We start from the raw sequence: 23,438 nt of genomic DNA, 5'->3' as shown, positions 1-23,438 counted from the left end.
CAGATTTAGGGCTACGCAAGCAGCTCGAGCCCTTGTGGCGTGTGGCATGCAGCTCGCAGCCAGCTACCACCACTGCTGCCCCCCGGGCCCAGCCCGCCACGGCCCCTCCTGGTACCAGCAGCTCAACAAGACGCCCCAGGCCTTTGTGTCCACTGCAGGTTGGGAGAGAGCTGTTGAGCAGCAGACCCCGTGCCCAGGAGGACGTGCAGGCCGGGCTTCAGGGCCTGAGCAGCAAGTGGGAAGAGTTGAACCGCCAAATGGCAGAGCATGGGAAGCAGCTCTGGCGGGCTCAGCAGCAGGACCAGCTCCTGGGACTGTTGCAGGTCGGCTGAAGAGAGGGGCAGGACACAGGAGGGAGACCGAAGCTGGGCTGGGCTGAGAACAGCCAGGATGGGAAGGAGAGGGGAGGAGTCGGGGTGTTCTGCTGACTCTGGAGTGGCCCTGGGAAGTCCTGCAGCCTTCGGAGGCCTCTGGCCTAGGCCCGTTGACCCTGGCTTTACGCACCACTGGCCAATCCAGGATTGCCTCCTGTGCACCCATGCATGCTCAGCACAACTTGAGTCCCCAGAGAGGAAGGGGGGGGGATGGGGCTGTTCGTGAGGCTCTGGGAGAAGGTGTGGGTCAGGAGTGGGAGAGGTCCCCAAAAGGCCATTGGTGAATTTGGTGGGCTACTAGCACTGCAGCCTTAGAGCCCAAGGAGGGCCACTTGCCAGCCTGTATGTGGAGAACCTAATGCAGCGCCCGGCGTCCCTCCCCAGGAAGCCAAGGAGAAGATGGAGCAGCTAGAGGGACCCCTGCAGAGTGCAGAAATGGGGCAGGACCTGGGCTCAAGCTGGGGGCTGCAGAGACAGCACCGTCAGCTGGAGGCCGAGAGCCAGGCGCTGGCCGGCAAGATGGCTGCCCTCGTTCCCCAGGCCCACCAGGTGGTCAATACCCATACCATCGTGGAGGAGACCCAAAAGTACCTCCAGAGGTACTCCCCTGCTCGCTCCGTCTCCACTCCATTGTGTGTAATTGCCACCATGTGAACCTGAGGGTGGTTTCACCCAGGGAGCCCAGCAGGGTGGCACCTACAGGCCCTGAGGTTGTCCAAGCCTCCTTCCCTTATGAGTAGAGTCATTCCCGTCAATAGAAATTGACTAGAGGCCAGATGAGAAACTCAGGCAAGGCTTTATTGGGGCCCCTGCTGCATCAGGGGGAAGCGAGAACAAACAGCAAGTTCCCTTGTCTGCCCGCTCACTCGGTAGAGCTTGTTCCTTATATGGGGTGAAGGTAGGGGTGTGTCCAGGCATCGGGCTGGGGGCGTGGCTTAGGTGTTTTGCCCACCCCTCTAGTGGTGGTAAGTGCAAAGGACATGAGTAGTACCCTACTTCTGTCCCGACACCCTGTTTTGCCCTCGTTTTGGCTCTTCAGAAGTGGCAGTTGGGCTTTTTTGGTCTTTTTATATCTTCTGTCCAGAATTTGCCCCAACTGCAAACGTACACAGTTATTTTTAGTCCCTTATAGTTTCTTTGTATTCCGTTGCGCAAGGAGACGTTTGTCCAGGTGCCAACACTGCAGCGAAGGGTCCCAGGTCCCAGCCTGTCTCAGCTGGGGTCTGGGCCCTCTCTAGCTGCCTCCCCATCATCAGATGAGGCTTCCCCAGCCCCAATCTCTTTCTTCATAGGTCCCTGGCTGGGCCAAGAAAAGGACTGAGCGTTACCCCTCACCTGTCCCCAGCATCCCCCATCTGCTCCCTCCACCCAGGTTCGAGTCCCTTCAGGGATGTCTGGCCGCCCGGCGACTGCAGCTGCAGGCCTCCGTTGAGCTGTACCACTTCCACCACCTGAGCGACATGGAGCTCACTTGGGTGGCAGAACACATGCCTGCACCCAGCGCTGGCTCCGAGAAATACTTGAATGTCGCCCACAGTCTTCTCCGCAAGCACGAGGTATGGTCCTCATTTTCTCCCAGGATCCCTGATGTCCCATTCCCAGACCCTAGATGCCCTCCACCGCTACTCAGCGGTGTCTAATTGCCCCCAGCCTTTCTCTGCCAGCAAGTTTTGCCATGACTGAACCCTGGAGCCACATCCACGGCTCTGTTCTAGGCACCCCATGGCTAAGGGAAGCCCAGATTCGACAGCCCCTCATGCTGTTCTGTGGCAGGAGCTCCGCGCAGAGGTGAAAGCCCACCAGGGACAGGTGCGAAGGGTGCTGGGTTCCGGCCGCAGCCTTGCAGCCTCAGGGTGCCCCCAGGCCCAGCACATCGTGGAGCAGTGCCAAAAGCTGGAAGGCAGCTGGGCGGAGCTGGAGCAGGCCTGTGAGGCGCGTTAGGACACAGAGGGCATGGGGTCAGGGGAAGTAGCCAAAGTCGGGCAGCCTGTGCAAGTGAGGTCTGTGGGCGGGACCTGGAACTCTCAGGGAGCTGGGTCAGTGGTGAGAACTCTGGGCCCGGAGCTGCTGGGTCCCCATGGGCAAAGAAGCCTCTTTTTGCTGCCTGCTGGAGAGCAGTGGCATGATGTCCCCAAGGGGTGATGGAGGGTCGCATCTGAGATCGTCAAGGTGAGTTGGCACCATTCTTGATAGTATTTCCTGGACATATCAGAGCTGGAGGACTGGGTGGAGGAGAAGTGGCCTCTGGTGAGCAGTCAGGACTGTGGTGGGGACAAGACAGCCACGGTCAGGCTCATCAAGAAGCACTAGGTAAGGTGTCCTGAGTGTCCCCTACATGGTCTGGACTGGGGTGATGATGGACCATGAGGAAGGGGTCTGTCACACGCCCAAAGTGCACATCCTGCTTCTCGGAGGCACAGAGCCCTGCTCTTTCTTCCTGAAGACTGTCCAGCCCCTTCCCCACCCCCACCCAAATCCTGCAGGGCCCCCTGCTCACCCCCAGTTCCCCACCCCTTCTTCAGGCACTACCCCTTCGAAGAGCCCATCCCCCTTCTTTAATCTCTGTAGTGGTCCACACTCCTGTGGCCTCAGGATTTCTCTGCCGTCTCTTCTTGCTTCTTCTCCTCCCCCTGGCACTTTTCTCCTCTCTTGGGGGGGTCACCTGTTCCAGCCCTCCCCACGTCTTCCACAGCCTTCTTCCTCCCACATGTTGAATACCATGCTTTGAGTTAACCAAACACCGTGCCTGAAACCTATCTCATAAGCATCCCTATTAAAGCGAGGGAGGCCTGGAGCCCCCTCCTCCTTCCTGCTATCTGTCTCTCAGAACCTCAAGCCCTGAGCCCCACAGCAATCCTGGTTCCTCTCGTCACTGAAGTTTCCTGCTGTCTACATAGCCCTAGTGGTCAGTGTTTCAGGGTCCTGGCTGAGGACTTCCAGGGAGCCATTCCTAAGGGGCGGCCTGTAGCCATGGCCTCATGGAGCTTCAGCGTCCCAGGCATTCTGGGCAGCTTGCTTAACTCCATCCATTTTTTTTTAAATTGTTTTGTATTCCTCCAATGGATAGGTTTTTATTAATTAATTAATTTATTTTTGCTGTGTTGGGTCTTCGTTTCTGTGCGAGGGCTTTCTCTAGTTGTGGCAAGCGGGGGCCACTCTTCATCGCGGTGCGCGGGCCTCTCACTATCGCGGCCTCTCTTGTTGAGGAGCACAGGCTCCAGACGCGCAGGCTCGGTAGCCATGGCTCATGGGCCTAGATGCTCCGCGGCATGTGGGATCCTCCCACACCAGGGCTCGAACCCGCGTCCCCTGCATTAGCAGGCAGATTCTCAACCACTGCGCCACCAGGGAAGCCCCTCCATCCATTTTTTATACTGCAATGCTGGGGCCAGTACCATGCCCCCTGTGGCCTCTCTTCCTTGGCCCAGATGACCCATCATTCACCCTTCCCTGCTAAATAGTGAGCCCTCTGTGGGCACAGACTGTGTCTTCGCTTTCATGGAACAGTAAGGAACCCCATCACTGTTGGGTAGGTGGATGATGGGTGCGTGAGTGAGCGGATGGGTTGGGGTGGGTGGATGAGTGGAGGAGGAGGAGGATGGGTGTGCGATCAGTGGGTGAATGGACAGGAGGGTGGGTAGAGAATAGATGAGTGAGTCACCCAATCTGAGCTTTGCGTGCTGACGGGCCCTGCAACAGGAACTGGCTCTTCTTGGAGCTCCATGGAGGAGCTTGACCAGAGAGCCCAAACCCTCACTGGCCCCGAGGCCCCTATGCAGCTGGGCGTGGTGCAGGAGAGGCTCCGGGAGGGGCTGCGGGCACTGCAGGAGTTGGCAGCCACACGGTGAGGGGCGCTATACCCCTCCCCAGGTTTAGGGGGTCTAGCCACGGTTGGCTGTGTCCATACCATAACCCCGAGTTGGAAGGAGCCCGTGACCCCAGGCCCACAGAGATGGCAGATGGTTCCTTGCTGTGTGTTGCTCCCCTCTTTCTGTAAATTCCTCAGTGAGGGCCCAGTGGGCAGGAACTTGGACCCCCAGCTCCTAGCTCCCCATCTCTTCCCCACATCCACACCCTCACCTGCCCTCTCCTGGCCTTCTTATGTTTACTCCTCCCTGAATCCAGAGCCTCAGGCTTGGGCAGAGACCATGAATAACCTCCTCCTTCAGGTCACCTGTTTTGGCTGGGCCAGCTGTCCCCAGGGGGGTGGGCAGCTAACTTCTGGGGAACCACAGGCTATCCCCACGGGGACCGGGAGCTGGAGGGGACCCTGAAGATGCACGAGTTCATGAGGGAGGCCGAGGACCTGCAGGGCTGGCTGGCTAGCCAGAAGCAGGCAGTCAGGGGAGGAGAGAGCCTTGGGGAGGAGGACGTTCTGGTGAGAAGAGGCCAGGGGTAGGGAGGAAGCCCCAAGGCATTACGCTGCGGGCAGGGGGCTGGCCGGGCTGTGTGGAGAAGGGGGCCCTGGGTCATGAGCCCTGGCTGAGGACAGGCCCTCTGGGTAGAGTGGGCAGGCCCTGCGGCCATCCAACCCCCCACGGTCCAGATGTCACTGAGGTGCCTCACTCCCCAGGCTGCTTGCTGTCTTGCCAGCTAGGGGCCACTCTGTCACCTACTCCCCTCTCCCCTCAGCGCTTCTGCACCAAGTTTGCAAAGTTTCAGCACCAAGTAGAGATGGGGGGGGGTCAACAGGTGGCAACCCGCCAGCAGCTGGCAGAGAGCCTGCTAGAATGTGGGCACAGCGCTGCCCCTCAAGGCCCGTCAGATGCAGCAGGATCTGCAGTGAGTGCCCAGCGGACCCAGGGCATGGGTTTGGGGGAGGGTGCTGGGCAGGCAGGTCCTGGATTGTTAGAGGGCATGTGGTCCCGGGGCCACGCTGGCTCTGTCTGCACCTGAGGTGTCGGGAAAGGGGGATGCTTCCAGGGAAGCCGAGCCCGCCACGGGTGCAGGTCAGAGAGTCCTGCCCAGACCCCCAGGAACGCTTTTCCAAACCTCTGGTTCCCGGGACTTGGAGGAGGGGCTGTGGGAACACTGCCTAGCTGCCCACTGGCGGGTTTGGATCCTCCCGCAACCTGTGAGCTTTGAGGGAAGGTCATCCTCGTTCATAACCCCTAGCGCGGAGCCTGACCCAGCCTTAGGAGCTCAGGGAGAGTTTACTGAGTAAATGAGGAATGGAGAGGAACGATCAGAATCTGATTGACTTATTGAGACTCGAAGGCACAAGATGTAAGGAGCATCAAAGAGCACAGGAATCAGTTAAGTGCTGAGCGTGACAACAGCAAAAGACTGAATTCAAAGCAAAGCTAGAGAGAGAGGCTCCAGGGCCAGACAGGAGAGGGGGTTAAGAAGGGGAGATTTGGGCCAGTCCTGGATGCAGCCCAGAGAGCAGGAGAGCTGACCAGCCTAGCAAAGGGGGGCGGAACGAGGTGCTAGGTGAATAGCTGATCTGCCCGTCTCCCGCATGCCTGTGCGCAGGGCTGCCTGGTTGGAGCTGTGGGCGCTGACCCAGGCCCACGGCTGCCTGCTCCGAGACGCTGAGATCACCCTCAAAGTTCACAGAGATCTGTTGGAAGCCCTCACCCAGGTCCAGGTGTGAGCCCAGGAGGAGGAAGGGGCTTTTTTCTAGAAGTGGATCAGCGCCCCACCCTCCAGTCCTGATCCCCTTGGCCATCTCCTTTCCTTAGGAGAAATCCACAGCCTCCCCATGTGGTGTGGCCTGGGACCTGTGTGGGCTGGGGGCCCAGCTGAGGAGACACGAGGGGCTGGAGTGTGAACTCGTGGGCACTGAGCGGCAGGTGAGCCCAGGTCTGGCTGCCTCTCCCCCACAGGCCTGCCCATCTTCTCTCTAGCTTTTCCCCGCTCTCGGGCCACCAGTCAGGCCCATTGTGCATGGAGGGCAGGACCCCAGGAGGGAGCCGTGGGATAGGCAGGTCCTTCAGCCTCTAGGAGGACGTGACCCTTTTCTCCCTATCACCATCCTGCCCCCAACTGCAGGAGCTGCTGGAGACTGGAGGAACAGTGCAGAAGCTGGGGCCCGGGCCTCAGGCCCAAGCGGTGCAGCAGAGGCAGCGGGCCCTGGTGCAGGCTCGGGAGGCCCTGAAGCTGCACGTGGAGCAACGCCGGGCCCAGCTGGAGCGGGCATGGCTCCTGGCCCGCTTCCATGCAGCGGTGAGGGCTCCTCCCTCCCCGGGCTCTGTGTGCGTGTGTGTGTTGTACCGTGAGTGTGCATGCACTAATGAGACCCTCCAACCCTGGAGGGAAGACGAGTGGGGACACGAGGAGGAAGAGCACTGGGCACGTGCAGGTGTCCGTCTGGCCAGGCAGAGGGCTGAGCGTGGGGGATGCAGCGGTGACTCCTCAGGTTTGGGTCAACACCAGCCCAGGTGAGTGACAGTGCAGTTAGGAGGCAGGGGTCCCAGCCAGAGCTCAGGAGGAGAAAGAGCCCAGGAAAGCCCAGAACTGGAGATCTGCATGTCCTAGACGGTGACCTCTGGATCAGCCGGCATCTTTTCAACATCTGTGTTTAGCTCTCTGCTAGGAGCTGTGAGTGGGGAGAGAAGGTGATATAGAGCCTGTGAAAGATGGAATCACTGCCGTCAGGGAGCCTATCTAGCTGGGGGGGATGAGCCTAATACCCCAGAGAGTCAGATTGGGACAGTGGGCCCTGGCTATGGGTGTCCTAGGAGTCCCCTTATCCCGGTGCCTGATAGACAGGGAGACCCAAACTATGACACAGCAAAAAGGCTTGAGTTTAGAGACCCAACTCTGCCACTTTCTAGCAGTGTGGGCTCGAGCAAGGCACTTACCCCTAGCTTGTTACCCCCTGTGTGTGAGCGTCTGGAGGTTACAAAACTCCCTCACACATGATGTGCAATTTACCCTTCTTCATCTGTGCAATGAGGTGTAGGGACATGAATCCAAGGCCGCTCCAGCTTTAACATGTGTTTGTACACAAATCAACAGAAGAGCGTTTGTAAGTATTAAACTAGAGATTCAGAGGACAAGGCACGCAGTGAGATGGCAGGGGGGCGGGGGGGCAGGGAAGGCTTCACAAAGCAAAGAAGGCCTTGGCCCTTGATGAACACGTGAGCTTGGAAGGGATGGAAGGAAGGAGAAGAACTTCTAAGCAAGAAGGGCAAGGGGAAGCCTAGGGTGGAGAGAAGTCACGGGCAGGGCAAGGAGGAGGCTGGTCTGGCGCCTGTGGAAGTTTAGTAGCCCTGGGGGGATTGGGTTGGACAACAGCGGAGCAACGAGGTGAACCTCACCTGGGCTCTGAGCTGTGACAGCTCGGGGCCGCTTCAGTGTGAGTGGATCCAGGCAGGCTGCGCTCGTGCCTCAGGCTGGTTCTCTGCCGCCCAGCCCAGCCCTCACCCAGCTCCCTCCCTCCATCTCCCTGGGATCCAGGTGTGGGACTGCATCTCCTGGGCGCCTGTGTGTGACAGCAGCTGCAGGTGGAGGAGATCTCCCAGGATCCCGGCAGTGGCCTGCTGAAGCTCAGCGCCCACCAATAGCTTCGGGCAGTGCTGGAGGCCCAGGAGGAGCTGCACCAGCAGGCTGCCCCGGGGGGCCAGCAGGCACTTTTGGCTGCAGGGACATCCATCACGGAGGTGGGCCCCCCTTTCCTGGTGCCCCCCCCAGCCTACCCCTCCTGAGCCTGTGCCTGATCACTGTACCCCTACCCCACTGCGCCATGCCGGCCTCTCCTCAGAGGCTGCCCTTGGGACCCGCTTCCATCTGGTCCATGCGGCTCTCCCAAGTGCAGGCTCTCCACACGCTCATGCCCAGGTCCAGGAAGGGCTGCAAGTCCTGCAGGACAAGCAGCAGCAGGTGTTCCAGTCCTGGGAGCAGAAACAGGAGAGGCTGCAGGCCATGCACCGGGAGCAGCTCTTCCTCAGAAAGCGTGGCCGCCTGGACGAGACCCTCACAGCCCGGGAGGCAGGTGCCCTCACCCCATAGCCTCCTAGCACACCCTCTTCTCCCCTCTGCCCTCTCCCCGACCTGCTCTCTTGCTTCCTGGGGCTCTGGCCCTTTCCCCGATGTGGAGCCCAGAGGCTGTGCACTGCCTCGACCCAGACGGCTGCAAATGGGGGTGGGGGGCTGGCTGGACAGTCCCTGACGGCCCCTTTGACTTTTCCGTGGGCTGAGCCAGGTCTTCCGGAGAACCAGTGCCCTGGGGAGCTCCGTGGAACAGGTGGAGCAGTTGATTCGCAAGCATGAGACATTCCAGAAGGTGCTGACTGCCCAGGACGAGAAGGTAATGGGTTTGGGGGATCCTGGGCGTGGTCAAGGTGGGGTGCTCGGTGTGTACCCACAAGCAATGCTGATGTTCAGGGGTGGCCTGGGGGGCTAGGGGTGCCTGGCTGGGGCTGACTGAGCAGAGTAGGACGTGTGGCTCAGGAGGGCCTGGGATGGGGTGGGCCACACTGCAGAGACACAGGGGCCACATGGCTCCAGATCAGGTAGTCACAGGGCAGCGGAGCGGGGGCCGTGGGGGGAGAGCTGGGGGCTGGTTCTGGCTTGCTGGGAGGACCGGCCAGCCTTGGGCCATGCAGGGCTGAAGGCGGGGCTCCCCCGAATGAGGAGCCGAGAGCTGAGTTCCCCCCAGCCCCACCCCGCCCACTGGAGGCGGCTCTGTGTGAGCAGATGAAGATGCTCGGGGGCCCCAGGGCGCAGGACCTGCTCTGCAGCTTGCTAGAGCGCCGGGCTCGGGTGGAGGAGCTGGCGGAGAGCCGGGGACACACCCTGCACGCCTCCCTGCTGATGACGGCCCTCATCAGGGCCGCCTTCCAGGTCAGAGGGCCTCTCCAGCCCAGTACCTTCCACTTGGGCCACATTTCCCAGTTTACAGATGACGTCCACCTTCACGGGCTCATTCAGGCCTCACCACAGCCCTGTGATGAGGATACTAAAGTTTGGAAGGTTAAATGGCTTTCCCAGAGGCCATGCTGGAGCCCAGACATTTGATTTGAAGACCCTGTACGTGGAGACCCCGCTGCTTCCTAAGCTCTCACAGAGCCAGGGCAAAGAGAGGCATTGGGAGGGAGCAGAGAAGTCCAGGGCTCCGGGGCAGGCGAGCCTCACCTCCAAAATGAGGTCCCACCCAAGCTCCCTGGCCAGCCCCTTTGTGTGGCTGAGGGGCCATCTGGGCCTGGGGCTGTCTTCCTGGGCTCAGACCATTGGATCTTATTTACCAGGCACTGCCCAGCCCCACCCTTGGGCCAGAAGCCAGCTACCTGGGCACAGCTGAGCTCAGGCGTGTGGGACGTTTCTGTGGACCGAGGCAGCATCAGCATCATGAGATTCGTGTCCCCCCCACCCCACCAGGCCGAGGACTGGATCCAGGAGTGACTCCAGCAGCTGAAAGAACCAGTCCCTCCTGGGGACCTGAAAGATAAGTTGAGGCACGTGCCGAAACACCAGACCTTCGAGGCTGAGGTCCAGGCCCATGAGGAGATCATGACCTCTGTTGCCAAGGTAACAGCCAGGCCCTCAGCCCACACCCTGCCCCAAAGTGAGGACACCAGGATGGCCAAGGGGAAAGGTCTGAGGCAGGGGGAGCCTCCCTCACCTTAGTTTCTTCATCTTTGAAATGGGGATACCGCTTACCTCATAGGTAAGAGAGCATATACGTATGGTGGCGGTTACAGGAATCTATACATGTGATAAAACTGCCTAAAGCTATACCTTCCCACACACACACAGGTGCATGCATGTAAAAGCTGCTGAACTCTGAATAAAGTCTGTGGTCTAGTTAACAGTTACACCAAAGTCAGTGTCCTGGTTTTCATATGGCACTAGAGGTATGTAAGATGTTACCATCAGGGGAAGCTGGGGGAAGATGTTACCATCAGGGGAAGCTGGGGGAAGGTTACCATCAGGGGAAGCTGGGAAGTCCCTTCATTATACACTTGTGCAATTTCCTGTGCATCTATGATTATTTCAAAATTTAAAAGAACAAGAATGCATGTGTGCCTGGGTGTAGTAGATGATCAATAAACTGCAGTTGCTCAGAACTCTCATTCAGCATCTCCTCCCCAGCCGCTACTCATACACACACCAAAATCAGTTTCCCTTATGCGGTATAGAGGAAAGACATTGGCCAAGTGCATTCACAATCATGTATTAAGAGCCCAGACATGCTAACTGCACCCCCTGAAGTAAGTATATGACTGTTTAGAAGGCTGCAGTGCTCCAATCTAAGATGGCCTTTACTAATGGTGGAATTTCACAGCCACTGTGCCAGATGCTGTGGGAGAAAGAGTGTTAGTTAGATAGACCTGAGGAGTTGGGTTTGAGCCCTGGCTCTGCCATAAATTCACCAGGTTAGTCTCTGAGCTCTGCTCCAGCTTCTATAAAAGAGAGAAAACCCCTTCCCTGCGCACCTGTGAGACACCTATTGGGAAGCGCTTTGGAAATGTAGACCAGTGCAAGGCACTTTTACTGGGGCAGGACGCCTGCAGTCCATCCACCGTCAAGGACCCCAGCCCCGTGTAGCCGTGAACCCCACCCAGTGTCTAAGCTGTGGCAGCCTCAGCCCAGTGACTCCCAGGGACAGGGACACCCAAACCTAAGGAGGCTGGCACTCACCATTTCATTCAACCCCTTACTTTGCTTTTCTTATCCTGAGAAGCTGCATTTTAACTTTAAAAGCTTCTGCTCATCAGTGCGTGCCTGCCCTCCCGCTCCTGCCTGGTCCCGACCTGGGGAGCAGATTTCCTAGTCTTAGAGATGACCCTGGGCTACAGACCCCAGGTGCATCTTGCTCAGGGCACCTGGCATGGCATGGGATGGCCACGGCAGAGGAAGCAGCTGCCTCCACTCCGCAAACGTGCGGTCCCTCGAGCTCTCAGGCCCGAGCACACTCTCCAAGTGTTGGTGCAGGTGCAAAGAAGGGGCTCGGAGCAGGTGCCACAGATGCCCTCCCCCTGCACCTCCACAGGACACGGCGGATGATGCCCACATCAGGAGCGTCAGTGACTTGTCCCTGCAGTCCAAGAACCAGGACCCTGAGCAACTCAACACCACCTGCCAACGGTGACAGCAGCTCAACAACAGGCCAGTCCCAGAGCCGGAAGCAGTGGGGCTGGGAGAGGGAGCTGGAGGGTCACCTCAGACTCAGCCTTACACCCTCTCCGTCAGGTGGAACAGTTTCCATGGCAACCTGCTCTGCTGCCAGCGGCAGCTTGAAGGGGCCCTGGAGATACACACGTTGTCCCCAAAGCTGGATGACCTCACTCAGCAGATCGGGGAGAAGGTAAGCAGTGGAACTGCTGATGCAGCCAGGGAGCCAGTGCGTCCCCCCCCCCTCACCCGCCTCTCCTCTTCAGCTGGGTACCTGTAGGCAGGTCCCATCAGGGGGCCATCCGAGGGTCTGCCAGCCGTTCTTGGGGTCAACTGCGGACCTAGAAGCCCCCATTTGCTTCTAGGAGGCTGGCCCACCTGCCGCCTTTCTCTCCCAGAAGCACTGTGAGGCCAGAGGCCAGAGCATCCCGCTCCCCACCGTTTCCTCTGTTGTCCCCGAGCAAGGCCAGAACCCGCAGTAGGTTTGCCCCGGGATCGTGTCAGCAGCCACAGAGAAACCTGGCCTAGACGCTGGCAGAGGTGGGAAGTTGTACGTGGCCTGAGAAGCCCCCTGTGAAGCACGTGGCGCCCTGTTCTGAGCATGCAGAGGGCTCTGTTCTGACTGGCCCTCTGGTTCCTGCCTCACCCAGGCCAGCCCATCTCAGTTCCCTGCAAAGGAGCGAGGGTCAAGTGAGACCATGCATGTGGAAGCAGCACACCCGTGAAGGTTCCTACCGCCAGCGAAACTCCAGCCCCAAGTCTCTCCTGGGAGCCTTCCTCCCCCACAGAAGGAAGAGACCTGTGGTCAGGGCCAGCGGCCTGCTCCAGCCCGCGGAGGGCCCTGGGAAGGGAATCAGGCTGGGTGCTTGCTTCCCACACAGAAACCCTGTGGCCAGCGACCCCTCTGCAGTGAGGGAGGAGCTGGAGAAAAGGCTGATAATAACGCCCCCTTCCTCCCCAGGCCACCCTGGTCCAGGCCCTGGACTGTGGGAAAGATCTGGAGAGCATGCAGAGGCTGAGGCGGAAACACAAGGAGTTGGAGCAGGAAATAGGCCTCGTCCAGGCCCAGGTGGAGGTGTGCAGCTGGGTGTGGAGGTGGCCCCAGGCCCAGGGCACCTCCTCCGTGGGACCCTGGGCAGGCACGCGGCGGGGCGGGGACGTGCTTGGGACCGAGGGCCAGCCAGGTCCACTGAGCTGTACAACCACAGGCTGGGCTCCCCTGAGCACCACCTGCCTCCCTGCCCCAGCCGCTGACCCTGGCTTCCCTCACAGCCTGTAGAGCATGAGGTAGGCCGCTTCTGCCAGAGAAGCCCTGAGGCCGCCCACACCCTTGCCGCAAGCAGCAGGCAATGATGGGCAGCTGGTGGCAGCTCCGGAGTGGGGCCCAGAAGCGGTACAAACCCCCAGGCCTCTTTCCCTCACTGCTCTCGCTGAGCCATCCCCTGCAGCGTCTCAATCCCCACCCTTCCCTAAGAGTCTTTCTCCATCCTTCTAACAACCATCTGTATCGCCACCCTGTTAATTCCCAGCCCGTGGGCCCTTCTTTGGCTGAGGGGATTCAGGGACAGAAGGCACTGGCGGGGGAAGGGGGCTCAGAGGCCCTAGGACTAGCTGATGAACCCTGTGGCACGAAGGAGTCGCTGGATGCCTTGCACCAAGCTCAGAAGCGGCAGGCAACGCTGCAGGAACTGCTGATCTGGGCCCAGAGGCTGCGAGCTGAGATGGACGCCCAGAGCACCCCCAGCAGCCTCGTGGATGTCCAGAGCATGTTGGAGGAACGCCAGGATCGCAAGGTGAGCGGCCCAGACCCTGAGGCCCTTCCTGGGATCTCGCCTCCTCGCTGGCCTCCCCCTTACTGTGATCCCACTTTTCTCTTGGGTTCTTTCTGCATCGGCTGCCTCTGCCTTTCTCCTCTTCCCTCTAATCCCCTCAGTGGTCTTCCCCACCACTCTGCCCTCCCACTGGGCCTCTTCCCTCCCACTCAGGAAGCCTCAGCCTCTGGGATCTGAGCCCAGTCCTCTTACAGGCCGAGCTGGATGCCTGAACAGACAGCATCAGCCTGGCCCAAAGCACTGGGCAATGACTGCTTGCCGCCGGGCACCCATCCACCCCCAACATCCGCCAGGCCCCAGCTGGTTTAGACCAGGAGCTGAACAGCCTGGAAGGGGCCTGGCAGGAGCACCAGGTCCAGCTGCATCAGGCCTTGGAGCTACAGGTAGCAGCCTCCATCCTGCCCCCACCCCTGGGACCTGTACCTCGTCAGAGCCAAAGCCAGAGAGGCTGCCGTGCCAGGGGCTTTCCCCGCCACCACCCACCGCCTACCACTCAGCTCACCCACGGCAAATCTTGCCTGCTGTGGACTCCTTCTGCTGAGCCGGGCCCCAGGTCCCTGGTTTCCCACTGGGCCACCAACAGGGTCACTCCACCTGCAGTGACTGGACCCTCTGCTCACTTCCTCTTGCCTTTTCCTTTCTCAACAGCTGGCTCTGAGCTCTGTGGAGCAGGTGGAAAGTTGGCTCTGCAGCCTGGGAGCCTGCCCAGCCAGTGAGCGTCTCGGGGTAGGTGCCCAGCAGGAGTGAGGGAGCGTTTGCCAGGGCAGCATTAGAGATCAAACCAGCCAGTGCTGCCAGAGCTCCCCAGGCCAAGGGCATCTCCGACCCTCAAGCACGTCGGTCACTGAGCGGTGGCTTACCCGTCCATCGCTGGCAGTTCTTATGCATCTGGGGCTGGGCCCTCTGTGGGAGCTCAGAGGGTGAGCCTGTGGCCCCTGACGCATTCTTGCCTCCTTTTCCCAACACCCTTCTCTCCTCTGCCCCCCTCACTTCCTTACACCCAGAGGTTTGCGTTTCCCGCAACTGTCCCAACCCCTGTGGCAGGCAAGCCTGACTCATGGGGGTCCTCAGAGGATGATCAGGGGCCGTTTCCTGTGCTGACGTAGCCTCAGTGGGAGTGCAGAGGAGAGGGTGTCCCTGTTATGTGGAGGAGCTCCACCTGCCCTGGAAATTCTAACACTTGACCCTTATCCCCCATGCCTTTCCTGGTTGAGAATCGCTGCCCTAAAGCCAGATACAGCCTTGAGCGATTGGGGGGATGTGTCTGGTAGGAAAGTAGATAGCTTGGGACTGGGAGGGGGCATCCCTGTAGACAGTATCGCTTCCCAGGACTCCTTGCTTGACATGGAAACAGTGCTGTGGAAGCAGAAGATGCATGAGCGAGACCTGGAGGCACAGGCGGAGAAGATCAGCGCGCTGGAAGCCTCCACCCGCAGCCTGCAGCAGGGTGGACAGCCCGAGGCCCAGGGTGCCCTGGGCCGGTGCCGGGCCATGCTCCTGAGGTACCTCTGGCTCTGGCTGCGGGAGCCGTGGGTGGGCTGGCACAGGCATCAGGCTCTTCCCTTGCCCTTGTATCCCTTAGCCTGGGCTCACCAGGCTTTTCCAGGGGCTGAGTTCAGATGCCAGGGCCCCAGCGCTCCTGACCCTGCAGCGTGTCAACCTGTTATGGAGTCAAACAGCACATCGTCACTCAGCTGAGATAAAGGGGACTTTTAAAAAGAAGCACATGCTTAAGAAACTAAAAGAGAGATGACCTCATGAAATGGCAATACCAGAGCACAGCAGTTAGCCGGACGGCGCTGAGTTTCTGCGCTGCCCTCTCACAGCGGGACTTGGGGCAGATTCCTCACAGAGTCTCATGTCTACAGTGAGGGGATAAAGATACCTGCCCCTTAGGGTTGTGGTCAGGATGAGGAAGGAATCCCTGATGTCCCGGTGTGGCGCCTGGCACTCAGGGGGGTTGGCATATGTCTTATGCTCATTTAACGGAAGCCGGCACAGCTATGAGACTCCAGTCTCTGCCTTTTTTCCACATAAAAGCCCATCTGGTTCAGCTGCCTCGTCCAGCCCCTCAGACGTTTAGCTCAAGGCAGATTTGGCCAAAAGCTGGATTCCAGATTGGTGGGGGTCTCCGTCCTTCCCAGAGAGCCCACCAGGGCCCACTGTGTTTGTGGCTCCTGGGCTGGTGCCCTGGCGGCCATGCCCTCCTCTTCCCTGCAGGTGGACCCCACCTGGGTACCCGAGGTCTTTGATTGACAGATGGAAAATGTTGGTTTGCTGGTCTCTGTCAACACTCCCTGCCCCCCCCAGTCCCCTTAGGTGGTTCCTGGCAGGCCCGGCTGTCCCCCAGGACAGTGCCGTCTTGACCCCCTCCCTCTCTCAAGCTTCTGGCATCCTCTAGGGGGCTGTTTTCATTCCATCAAGACTCTGCATCTCCTCTGCCCTCCACACCCTTTGGCAGCCCCAGCAGGAGGAGACAGACTCAGGGTATATTGATACACAAGAAAGGCTGTCCTGGGCTGGAAGGGCACACCTGTGCACGTGTGTGTGCATGCGTGTGCACACACACACACACCCATAACAGCTCCAGGCCCCAGTGAGCAGACCTGAGGCCCCTGACACCCTCCTTCCGGCAGGAAAGAGGCACTCCTGGAGCAAGCCAGGACCTGTCGCCACCAGCTGGAGGAGCTCGGGCAGCTGCAGCCTTTCCTGCAGGGTTCCTACGAGGTTGGCCGGCATGGGGAGTGGTTGTGGTGAGAGAAGGGGCTGCCCCCGGGGACAAGCCACTCTTCCTCGGGGCAGCCCAGAGGTTAGGGGAAAGGAGAGCCCTAGGCAGCAGGGCCTGTTCCTCCCAGTGTGCCCAGGTGGCCGCATGGCTGAGGGAGAAGAACCTGGTGGTCCTGGAAGAGGGCTGGCAGGACCCAGCCGGGAGGCAGGCACAGTTGCGGCGGCCGCAGATTCTCCAGGCGCAGGACATGAGTGTACACCACCAGCAAAGGCTGCAGACGGTGAGGTCTTGGGGACCAGGGATGGGCTTACAGGCCAGAGCAGGGGGTGACCCCACAGAGCCCTGGCAGCTGGCTCTGAATCACAGCCGTGGATGGCCGACCTTCGAGTGCTTTCTGCATACAGATGCCGTGCTAAGCACCAAAGGGCCATAAGACGCAGTGGCTTCCCTGGGCACCCTCCAAAAATAGTGCCTTTTCAAGAATTTTAAAGATGGTGTTTTGGCGTGATGGTTTTAACAGCTCTCTTGGACAGACATCAGAGGACAGAGTCAGGGTATGTAGCCAGCAGTCCTGTTCGTGTAGGAGTCAAAGTATAGCACCTTTTAAATTTACCCTCTTCCACCTGCAAAGGGCAGGCCCCGACCCCAGGCTGCCTCTCTGTGATATAAAGTACCCTGCTAAGTATTTGAAATGTTTGATCTCATTTAAACAAAATACCCATTATTATCTCCATTACATGGATAAGGAAAATGAGCTCAGAGAGGTTAAGGAACTTGCCCAAGATCACACAGCTAGCACACAGACTCTGCAGCCGTGGGGCTGGTGGTTGGAGCCAACACGAGTGCCCTGACACCAGCAGTCCTGAGTCCATGAGGTGTGTGCCATGTTGTGGCTGTAGGAGGGGCAGAGGCTGCTGTGGGATGGCCTCACATCCTCAGAGACCATGCAGGAGCGGCTGCAGGAGCTGAGAGAACTCTGGGAGGAGCTACAGGCCAACTGCCAGAGGAAGGCAGCCAAGCTACAGGAGGCCCGTGAGGTGAGGCTGTGCGGCCCTGGAGCGGGCTGGGTGCAGCTCTAGATTCTCCCTCTCGTGCCCACCTCACATTCTGCCCCAGGCCCTGCGTCTCCGGCACAGTGTGGAGGAACTGGCTGGAGCCCGTGGAGCTCAAACTGAGAGCCCCCATCGGGGGCCCAGAGCAGCCTGGGCTGGACAAGCTCCTGGGGGCTCAGGAAGAGCTGGACAGGCAGGCCGGGCACGCACAGGCCTTTGTCCGGGAAGGCCACTGCCTGGCCCAAGATGTGGAAGAGCAGGCCCAGCGGCTGCTTCAGCGGTAAAGCCGTCCCTCCTCTCTGCCCCCCAGCTCGGCTCCTCGGGGCCCTCCCTGCCCACGGTGAGGGGCACAGAGCGGGCGAGCTGGTGTGCAGGTCACAGTGTGGCCCTGATCCTGACGACCAGGGTGCCCCCTGCCCCGGGCCCGCCCTCCACTGCTGCAGGTTCGAGAGCCAGCGGGCGCCCCTGCGGGAGTGCAGGACAGCCCTGGAGGCCCGGAGCCGCCTCCTGCAGTCCTTCAAGGAGGCCGACGAGGAGATGGCCTGGGTGCGGGAGAAGCTGTCCCTGACGGCCGCTCAGGACTGCGGCCAGAGCCCCAGCGCCCTGCAGCGCCTGCAGGAGAAGTGCCAGGTGTCGGCCCAGCGGGAGGGGCGGGGCCATCGTCAGTCGCCTCGGGCTGGAAGCTTCTCCCTGGATTCTTTAGCGGTCACAGGGGCAGGGTTCTCTCTGGGGGCAGCTGTGGGATCCCACCGGGCTTGAGACGTGACTCTGGGTCCCCCGAGGAGCACCCAGGAGCATCCCCCGTCTTCCTCCGACTCTGCAGAACCTGGAGACTGAGATGAGCAGCCCTGAGGCTCTGACCCAGGCGGCGGTGGGCACAGGGCGCGAGCTGGTGCAGGTTGGGCACTTTGCTGCCCGCGACGTGGCTGCCCGGGCGCGGCAGCTGGAGGATGCCGTGGGCCGCCTGCAGGCAGAGGCTACGCAGAGGCGACAGCGGCTGCAGCAGGCTCAGGAGGCCCAGCAGTTCCTGATGGAGGTGAGGGGGTGTGATGGGGCACGAAAGGGTGGGGGTTGGTCATGACGACACCCAGAGGGTAGGCAGGGCTGGAAGGTAACCCCCAGGTGGGGCTCCGGGCTCTCTGTGCATCTTCTGTCACCTCCACTAAGTTGTCTCCTGGCCCCAAGATCTTCCTTCAGCATGTTTCCCAGGAAACAGCCCACTGGGTTTGGTTTGGTTTGGTTTTGCTGTTTTTTCTAAACCAATGATTCTCAATCAGTGCTTCACATGAGTATCACCTGGAACTTTTAAGACGTGCTGACACTCAGCTGTATTCCAGACCAAATCAGAACCTTACGGGGTGAGAGCCAGGCACAGCCAATTGTTAAAACTCTCAGGTGATCCCCGTCAGGCACGTTGAGAACCACTCACTGCTCTGAATCTCGAGGCCATGAACTCAAAGTTGGGAGCCCTGGAGGGCATCGCCCAGGGAAACCTGTCCTCTATGTCACCCCAGCTCCCAGAGGCAGGATCCTGGCTGGAAGAACGGGGCTGTGTTCAAGAACGGGACATTGAAGATATGGGCCAGAGTGCCGAGGCCACGCAGGCCTTTCTGCGGTGGCTGGAGGCCACCAGGAGAGACCTGGAGGGGTTCAGCACACGCATCGAGAGGCTGCAGCAGACAGCAGCCCTCCTCAAGAGCGGGCAGAACCCAGAAATGTGCGTTGGAGCCAGGCCCAAATAGGGAGGAGCAGGGAGGGGCTCTCCCTACAGAGGCACGAGGCCGGTCCAGCCTGGAGAGGAAGGGCTCCAGGCAGACTGTCCTTCCTGCCGCAGCCCCAAGTTGCTCGCCCTGATGCTCGCAGTGAGGGACACCCACTTGGGGCTGTTGCAGAGAGCGGAGGGCAGGGGGCAAGGCCTTCGGGAGCAGCTGCAGCTCCACCAACTGGAGCGGGAAGCCCTGCTCCTGGACGCCTGGCTGGCCAGCAAAGGTGGCCACTGCCGAGTCCCAGGACTACAGGCAGGACCTGGAGGCCATCAAGGTGAGTCACTCCTGAGCGAACCTGGAGGAGAGTAGATTGAGTGGCCCACAAGGGCAGAGAAGGGGGAGGGGGCCACACAGGAAGTGGGAGGCTCTGGGAGGATCCCCATGGTCCTAGAGGCAGGGCCAAGGGACGTCAGGAGTGGCAGATTCTGCCGAGCCCTTCAGTAGCTTTGAGAGCTGCTGGACGCCACCTCCAGAGTGACCTCCCTGGCCCTGCACCCTGCAGGTGCTGGAAGAGAAGTTCGATGCGTTCAGAAAGGAAGTCCAGAGCCTGGGACAGGCCAATGTGCAGGCCCTGCGGAAGCAGGCAGGCTCCTTGGAATGGGCAGCACCCAGGTGCTCTCCCCAGATTCAAGGGCAGCGGAGTCACATCGAGGCCATTTGGGAGAGACTGGACCGGGCAGTGAAAACCCGCACACAGGTAGGTGCCCTCAGTCTCAGCCAGGGGCAGCCAAGGGGCTGGGACAGCTGTGTAACCTGCCTGGGCCAGGGACAGGCAGCCCCACCGTGTCTGTGTGTCTGTGTGTCTGTGTGTGGAGCAGGGTGGCTGCCTCCAACTCCCAGTGCCAACCAGATCAAAAGTCGCAGTCTTCCACCTCCAGCCCTCTCCGAGTCTCTCCACTGATGTGGTTTCCCCCTGGCAGCTCACACCTCCAGGGAGAAACAGGAAGCATGTCTGGCCAGCTCCTGACCCCCCCCCCCAAAGCCCCCTCCAAACATAGGCTTCAGGTTTATTAGACACAGGCCCCGTTGGTCTCTTGTCCTTCACCACACCCGCTAACTGGGCAAGACCGCTCCAGCCATTCACTCTTCTCATCTAAATGCTCTGAGTGGATGTGTGCTGAGGGCATCCCCAGCGTTGCTCCATGACCTTCGCTCTCAGCCACGGCTGGCAGTTTCTAGAAAAGCAGTCCAGGTCCCCGAGCCCCTGACAGAGCCTGCAGCCCAGGGATACCTCCTCCGAGCGTCCTGGCCAGGCAGCCTCCTGAGGCGACCCTCTTCATCTCAGCCAGGTGCCCCCAAAAGAACGTCCTCCCTCCTGTGGACTCATTCCCACCTGCTTCCAAGCGCCCACCTCTGCCCCTCTCACGAGTTGGGCACTGAAGAGCCTCTCCTCACAGAATCCCCCAGGGCCCCACCCCGTCATCAGTAACATCCCACATTCACAGAGCAGCTGCCGCATCTGGGACATTTCCTGTACCCGGTGGTCATGAACGGGTCACCAAGCCCCATGGACCTCCTTGTTTAAAAGGAAGTGGCCCGGAAGGTTACACCTCCAGGGAGAGAGGACCCTGGCCGGAGCAGGCCCGCCTTCCTCTCTCAGAACCTGGCCATGGCCCGTGAGGTCTGCGGCTTTGAGCAGGTAGCAGCCGAGCTCCGGGGCTGGATGCAGGAGAGGGCGGCCCCGGTGGCAAGAGATGCCTGTGGCCGCCGCCCGGCACCGGTGCAGACCCTGCAGCAACAGCACAGATGCCTGGAGGTAAGGGTCCATGCCCCGTGGGCTGCCCGTCTGACCTCCTCCCCTGGGTAAGGGGACCCCAGAGGTGGGAAGGGAGGCCCTGCCTGCCCGGGCTGTGGAGGTGGGCTTCTCAAGAGTGGATGGGTGCTCCCTGAAAAGGAGCAGAGGCATCAGGTTGCCAGGGGGTAAGGCCTGATTCTGGCTGCAGGAGAGACTGGCAGCGATGGAAAAGGAGGGGGCCCAGGTGCAGATGGAGCCCTGCCAGCTGGGCTGGGCCAGCTACACCCTGTGGCTCAGGAGGGCCTGGCCAAGCAACTGGCTGAGGTGCAGGAGGCCTGGCCACCCTGAATGCGAAGGTCCAGGAGCGGGGTCAGCAGCTGGAGGAGGCTGCCCAGGGCCACGCCTTCCTCGGACGCTGTCGGGAACTGCTGTAGGTGGCATCCTGCCCCGGCTGTTGGCTCAGCTCTGCCCTGCAGGGCGGGGGTCACCCCAGCTCTTTGGGGGGTATAGTCCCCATCTCCCTATGCAGCTCATGCCCTGCCCCCCACCCCAGTCTGCCCTCCTGGCCCTGACAGCAGCTTCCCCTCCCTGCCCCACAGAGCATGGGCTCAGGAGAAGCAGGGGCTGGTGTCCTCAGAGGAGCTGGCTGGGGATGTGTCTGGGACCGAGCGGCTCCTGGAGCTGCTGGAGGAGCTGGGGCAACAAATCAAGGGGCACTGCCGTCAAGCCCAGGATGTACAGCAGGAAGGGCAGCAGCCGGTAGACAATGGCCGCTTCATGTCCCTGGAGGTACGAGCACAGAGATGGGTCTGGGGCTGAGCTGGGCACACAGCCAGGTTACCCAAGGCCTCGGAACCCTGAGCAGGAGCAGGGGGCGGAGAGAGGGGGGCAGAGACGGGGAGGGTCCAGGCCTCACGGTCTTCCCTCGACACCTCTGCTGGGTGCTCCAGCCCTGCCCCACCCCGTGGCTCTGCCTGAGCATCTCACCCGCAGTGCCCCATCCCCGCAGATGACAGAGTGCCTGCAGGAGCTGGACGGTTGGCCGCGGGCACTCAGGGAGGCCTGGGCCCTGCACTGGGAGCGCTGTGAGGGGAGCTGGCGTCTGCAGAAGCTGCAGCAGTGGCTGGACCGGGCCGAGGCCTGGCTGGCGTGCCGGGAGGACCTCCTGCTGGACCCCAACTGCAGGGTGAGCCGAGGCCCTGCCCCTTAGCTGGCTGCACCGTCTGGCAGCTACAGCCAAGGGCAGATCCTGCTGCTCCCCTGCACCCTGGGCCCCCAGCCAGGTTGCAGAGGGTGAGAGAATGGCTCTCTGCACCCCCGAGGGCTGGGCCGCACCCTGGCTCGCTTCTCCCCAGCGCTCGGTGTCAGATGTGGAGTGGCTGCTCCACAGACACCAGGAGTTAGAAAAGCTGCTGGCTGCCCAGGAGAAGTTTGCTTACTGCAGAGGAAGGCAGGGGTGAGCGGAGGTTGAAATGAGGGTGCACTGGGAGATAGGGGCCTGGGGGCCCATGGGGGTGGGCGGTCCTGGTCTCAGCCCGAGAGTCAGGCTCTCTCCAGGCGCTGAGCCCACATCTGACCCTTCAGGAAAGCCCTATTCTTTCCCTTGCTGGCTGTCACGTCCTGTTGCCCACATCTCCAGGTAGGCTAGGGCGCCGTGTGCACTGGGATGAGGGAAGTCTCCTGAGCTGGAGCAGGAAAAGATGAAGAACAGTGAGGACACGGGGGCTCTCTGGGTGGGAGGCACGTGGGGAGGAGAGGCTGGGGCATGGAGCCGCCCAGAGCCCTGGCCTGGCTCCCCTCCCGAAGGTGGAACAGAAGCCACAGGTGAAGGAGCTGAAAGCTGGGAGAGGTGGCAGCGGGCTGACCTCCCTCCAGCAGAGCCCTTGGGAAGCTGGTGGCCCAGAGCACAGCTGACCGAGACAGCACAGCTGCAGCCACGGGTCCCCGTCGGGCCTCGCATACCCTTTGCCACCACTGTCTCCCTGGAGAGCGCGGCAGGGACCGTCGGGGTAGGGAGCCCACACCCCGAGCCAGCACTTCAGTACCAGGGACCAGGGGGGTCACCAGGGATGAGGAGGTTGGGGAGGGTTAGATGCCTCGCCCACCTTCCAGAGGTGGGCCCCATCTTGCATTTTCAGGATGCAAAGCGTGCCCCTGCCATGGAGACTTTTGGAGCTTATGTAGGAGCTCCTGCCTGGGAGGAGCCAGGGAAGTGCCCGGAAACTGCTTCCGCAGCAGCTGTCCTCCACAGAGCCACTTGAGGGCTGAGGGCAGCGGGGCCTGGCAGGCTCGAGTTGTGGTGCCCACCGCGGCAACTGGACAGTCTGGCTCCCCGGGGCCACTTCACAGCTTCTGTCCTCGCCCAAGTGGGGGTGCGCCCCTCATCTTCCTCTTCCTGGGTTCCCTGGAAGTTTACCCCCTGCCTCCCTCTTCCCCGTGGGCACCTTGGTCCAGTCCAGTCCTTTCCCTGGGAGCCTCTGGAGACACACAGGCTTTGGCGAGGCTGGTGCAGCCTCACGCCTTCTCTCCACAGCCCGGCATGAGCCCCAGGGACGGCTGCCCTGGGGCCTCGGGGGGCAGCTGCCCGAGCCTGCTCCAGGACGAGCGGATGGCAGCCAAGGTACTGGGCAGTGGGTGGGCGGGCAGAGGACAAAGAAGGACCCACAGGGAAGAGCAGAGACAGTCGTGGTAAACTCTACCGCTCGTTTCTCCTCAGAACGCGGCTTCCACAGCCACCCTTGACCTCGCAGAAGCCCAGCGTGAGAGACCAAGGGATCACCAAGATGGAAAACACACTTTCTCCTTAAGGTGAGGGTCATGTCGGGGGAGAGACACGCTGACTTGACAGGCACAGCCCCCCCAAGGGCAGCTGAGGGGGCTGGAGGCAGCT

The 23,438-nt window shown here is 60.8% G+C and overlaps 1 protein-coding gene across 1 annotated transcript in view; it reads left to right on the top strand.

Annotated features, from left to right (window-relative positions):
• Window positions 1-23,438, top strand: part of SPTBN5 (spectrin beta, non-erythrocytic 5) — a 54,431-nt gene that overhangs the window by 20,529 nt on the left and 10,464 nt on the right. Inside the window, 48 exon segments of the mRNA XM_060164298.1 lie at window positions 159-323; window positions 759-973; window positions 1,747-1,930; window positions 2,148-2,378; window positions 2,568-2,689; window positions 4,046-4,083; window positions 4,086-4,217; window positions 4,622-4,752; window positions 5,007-5,129; window positions 5,131-5,156; window positions 5,850-5,964; window positions 6,059-6,165; window positions 6,359-6,757; window positions 6,902-6,917; window positions 7,817-7,981; window positions 8,160-8,309; window positions 8,524-8,628; window positions 9,018-9,164; window positions 9,699-9,848; window positions 11,314-11,429; window positions 11,514-11,628; window positions 12,397-12,510; window positions 12,708-12,765; window positions 12,768-12,828; window positions 13,066-13,228; window positions 13,462-13,650; window positions 13,916-13,993; window positions 14,597-14,769; window positions 15,904-15,994; window positions 16,132-16,275; window positions 16,895-17,032; window positions 17,112-17,137; window positions 17,139-17,327; window positions 17,491-17,677; window positions 17,871-18,083; window positions 18,562-18,764; window positions 18,882-19,032; window positions 19,034-19,087; window positions 19,316-19,510; window positions 20,342-20,569; window positions 20,757-20,816; window positions 20,819-20,885; window positions 20,888-20,978; window positions 21,148-21,337; window positions 21,558-21,734; window positions 21,904-22,004; window positions 22,355-22,372; window positions 23,003-23,168. Of these exon segments, the coding sequence (XP_060020281.1) occupies window positions 159-323; window positions 759-973; window positions 1,747-1,930; window positions 2,148-2,378; window positions 2,568-2,689; window positions 4,046-4,083; window positions 4,086-4,217; window positions 4,622-4,752; window positions 5,007-5,129; window positions 5,131-5,156; window positions 5,850-5,964; window positions 6,059-6,165; window positions 6,359-6,757; window positions 6,902-6,917; window positions 7,817-7,981; window positions 8,160-8,309; window positions 8,524-8,628; window positions 9,018-9,164; window positions 9,699-9,848; window positions 11,314-11,429; window positions 11,514-11,628; window positions 12,397-12,510; window positions 12,708-12,765; window positions 12,768-12,828; window positions 13,066-13,228; window positions 13,462-13,650; window positions 13,916-13,993; window positions 14,597-14,769; window positions 15,904-15,994; window positions 16,132-16,275; window positions 16,895-17,032; window positions 17,112-17,137; window positions 17,139-17,327; window positions 17,491-17,677; window positions 17,871-18,083; window positions 18,562-18,764; window positions 18,882-19,032; window positions 19,034-19,087; window positions 19,316-19,510; window positions 20,342-20,569; window positions 20,757-20,816; window positions 20,819-20,885; window positions 20,888-20,978; window positions 21,148-21,337; window positions 21,558-21,734; window positions 21,904-22,004; window positions 22,355-22,372; window positions 23,003-23,168 (6,477 nt within the window).

This window comes from Lagenorhynchus albirostris, chromosome 1 (assembly GCF_949774975.1).
Source record: "Lagenorhynchus albirostris chromosome 1, mLagAlb1.1, whole genome shotgun sequence".
NCBI classification, from domain to species: Eukaryota; Metazoa; Chordata; class Mammalia; order Artiodactyla; family Delphinidae; genus Lagenorhynchus; species Lagenorhynchus albirostris.
This window is presented reverse-complemented; position numbering and strand designations above follow the sequence as displayed.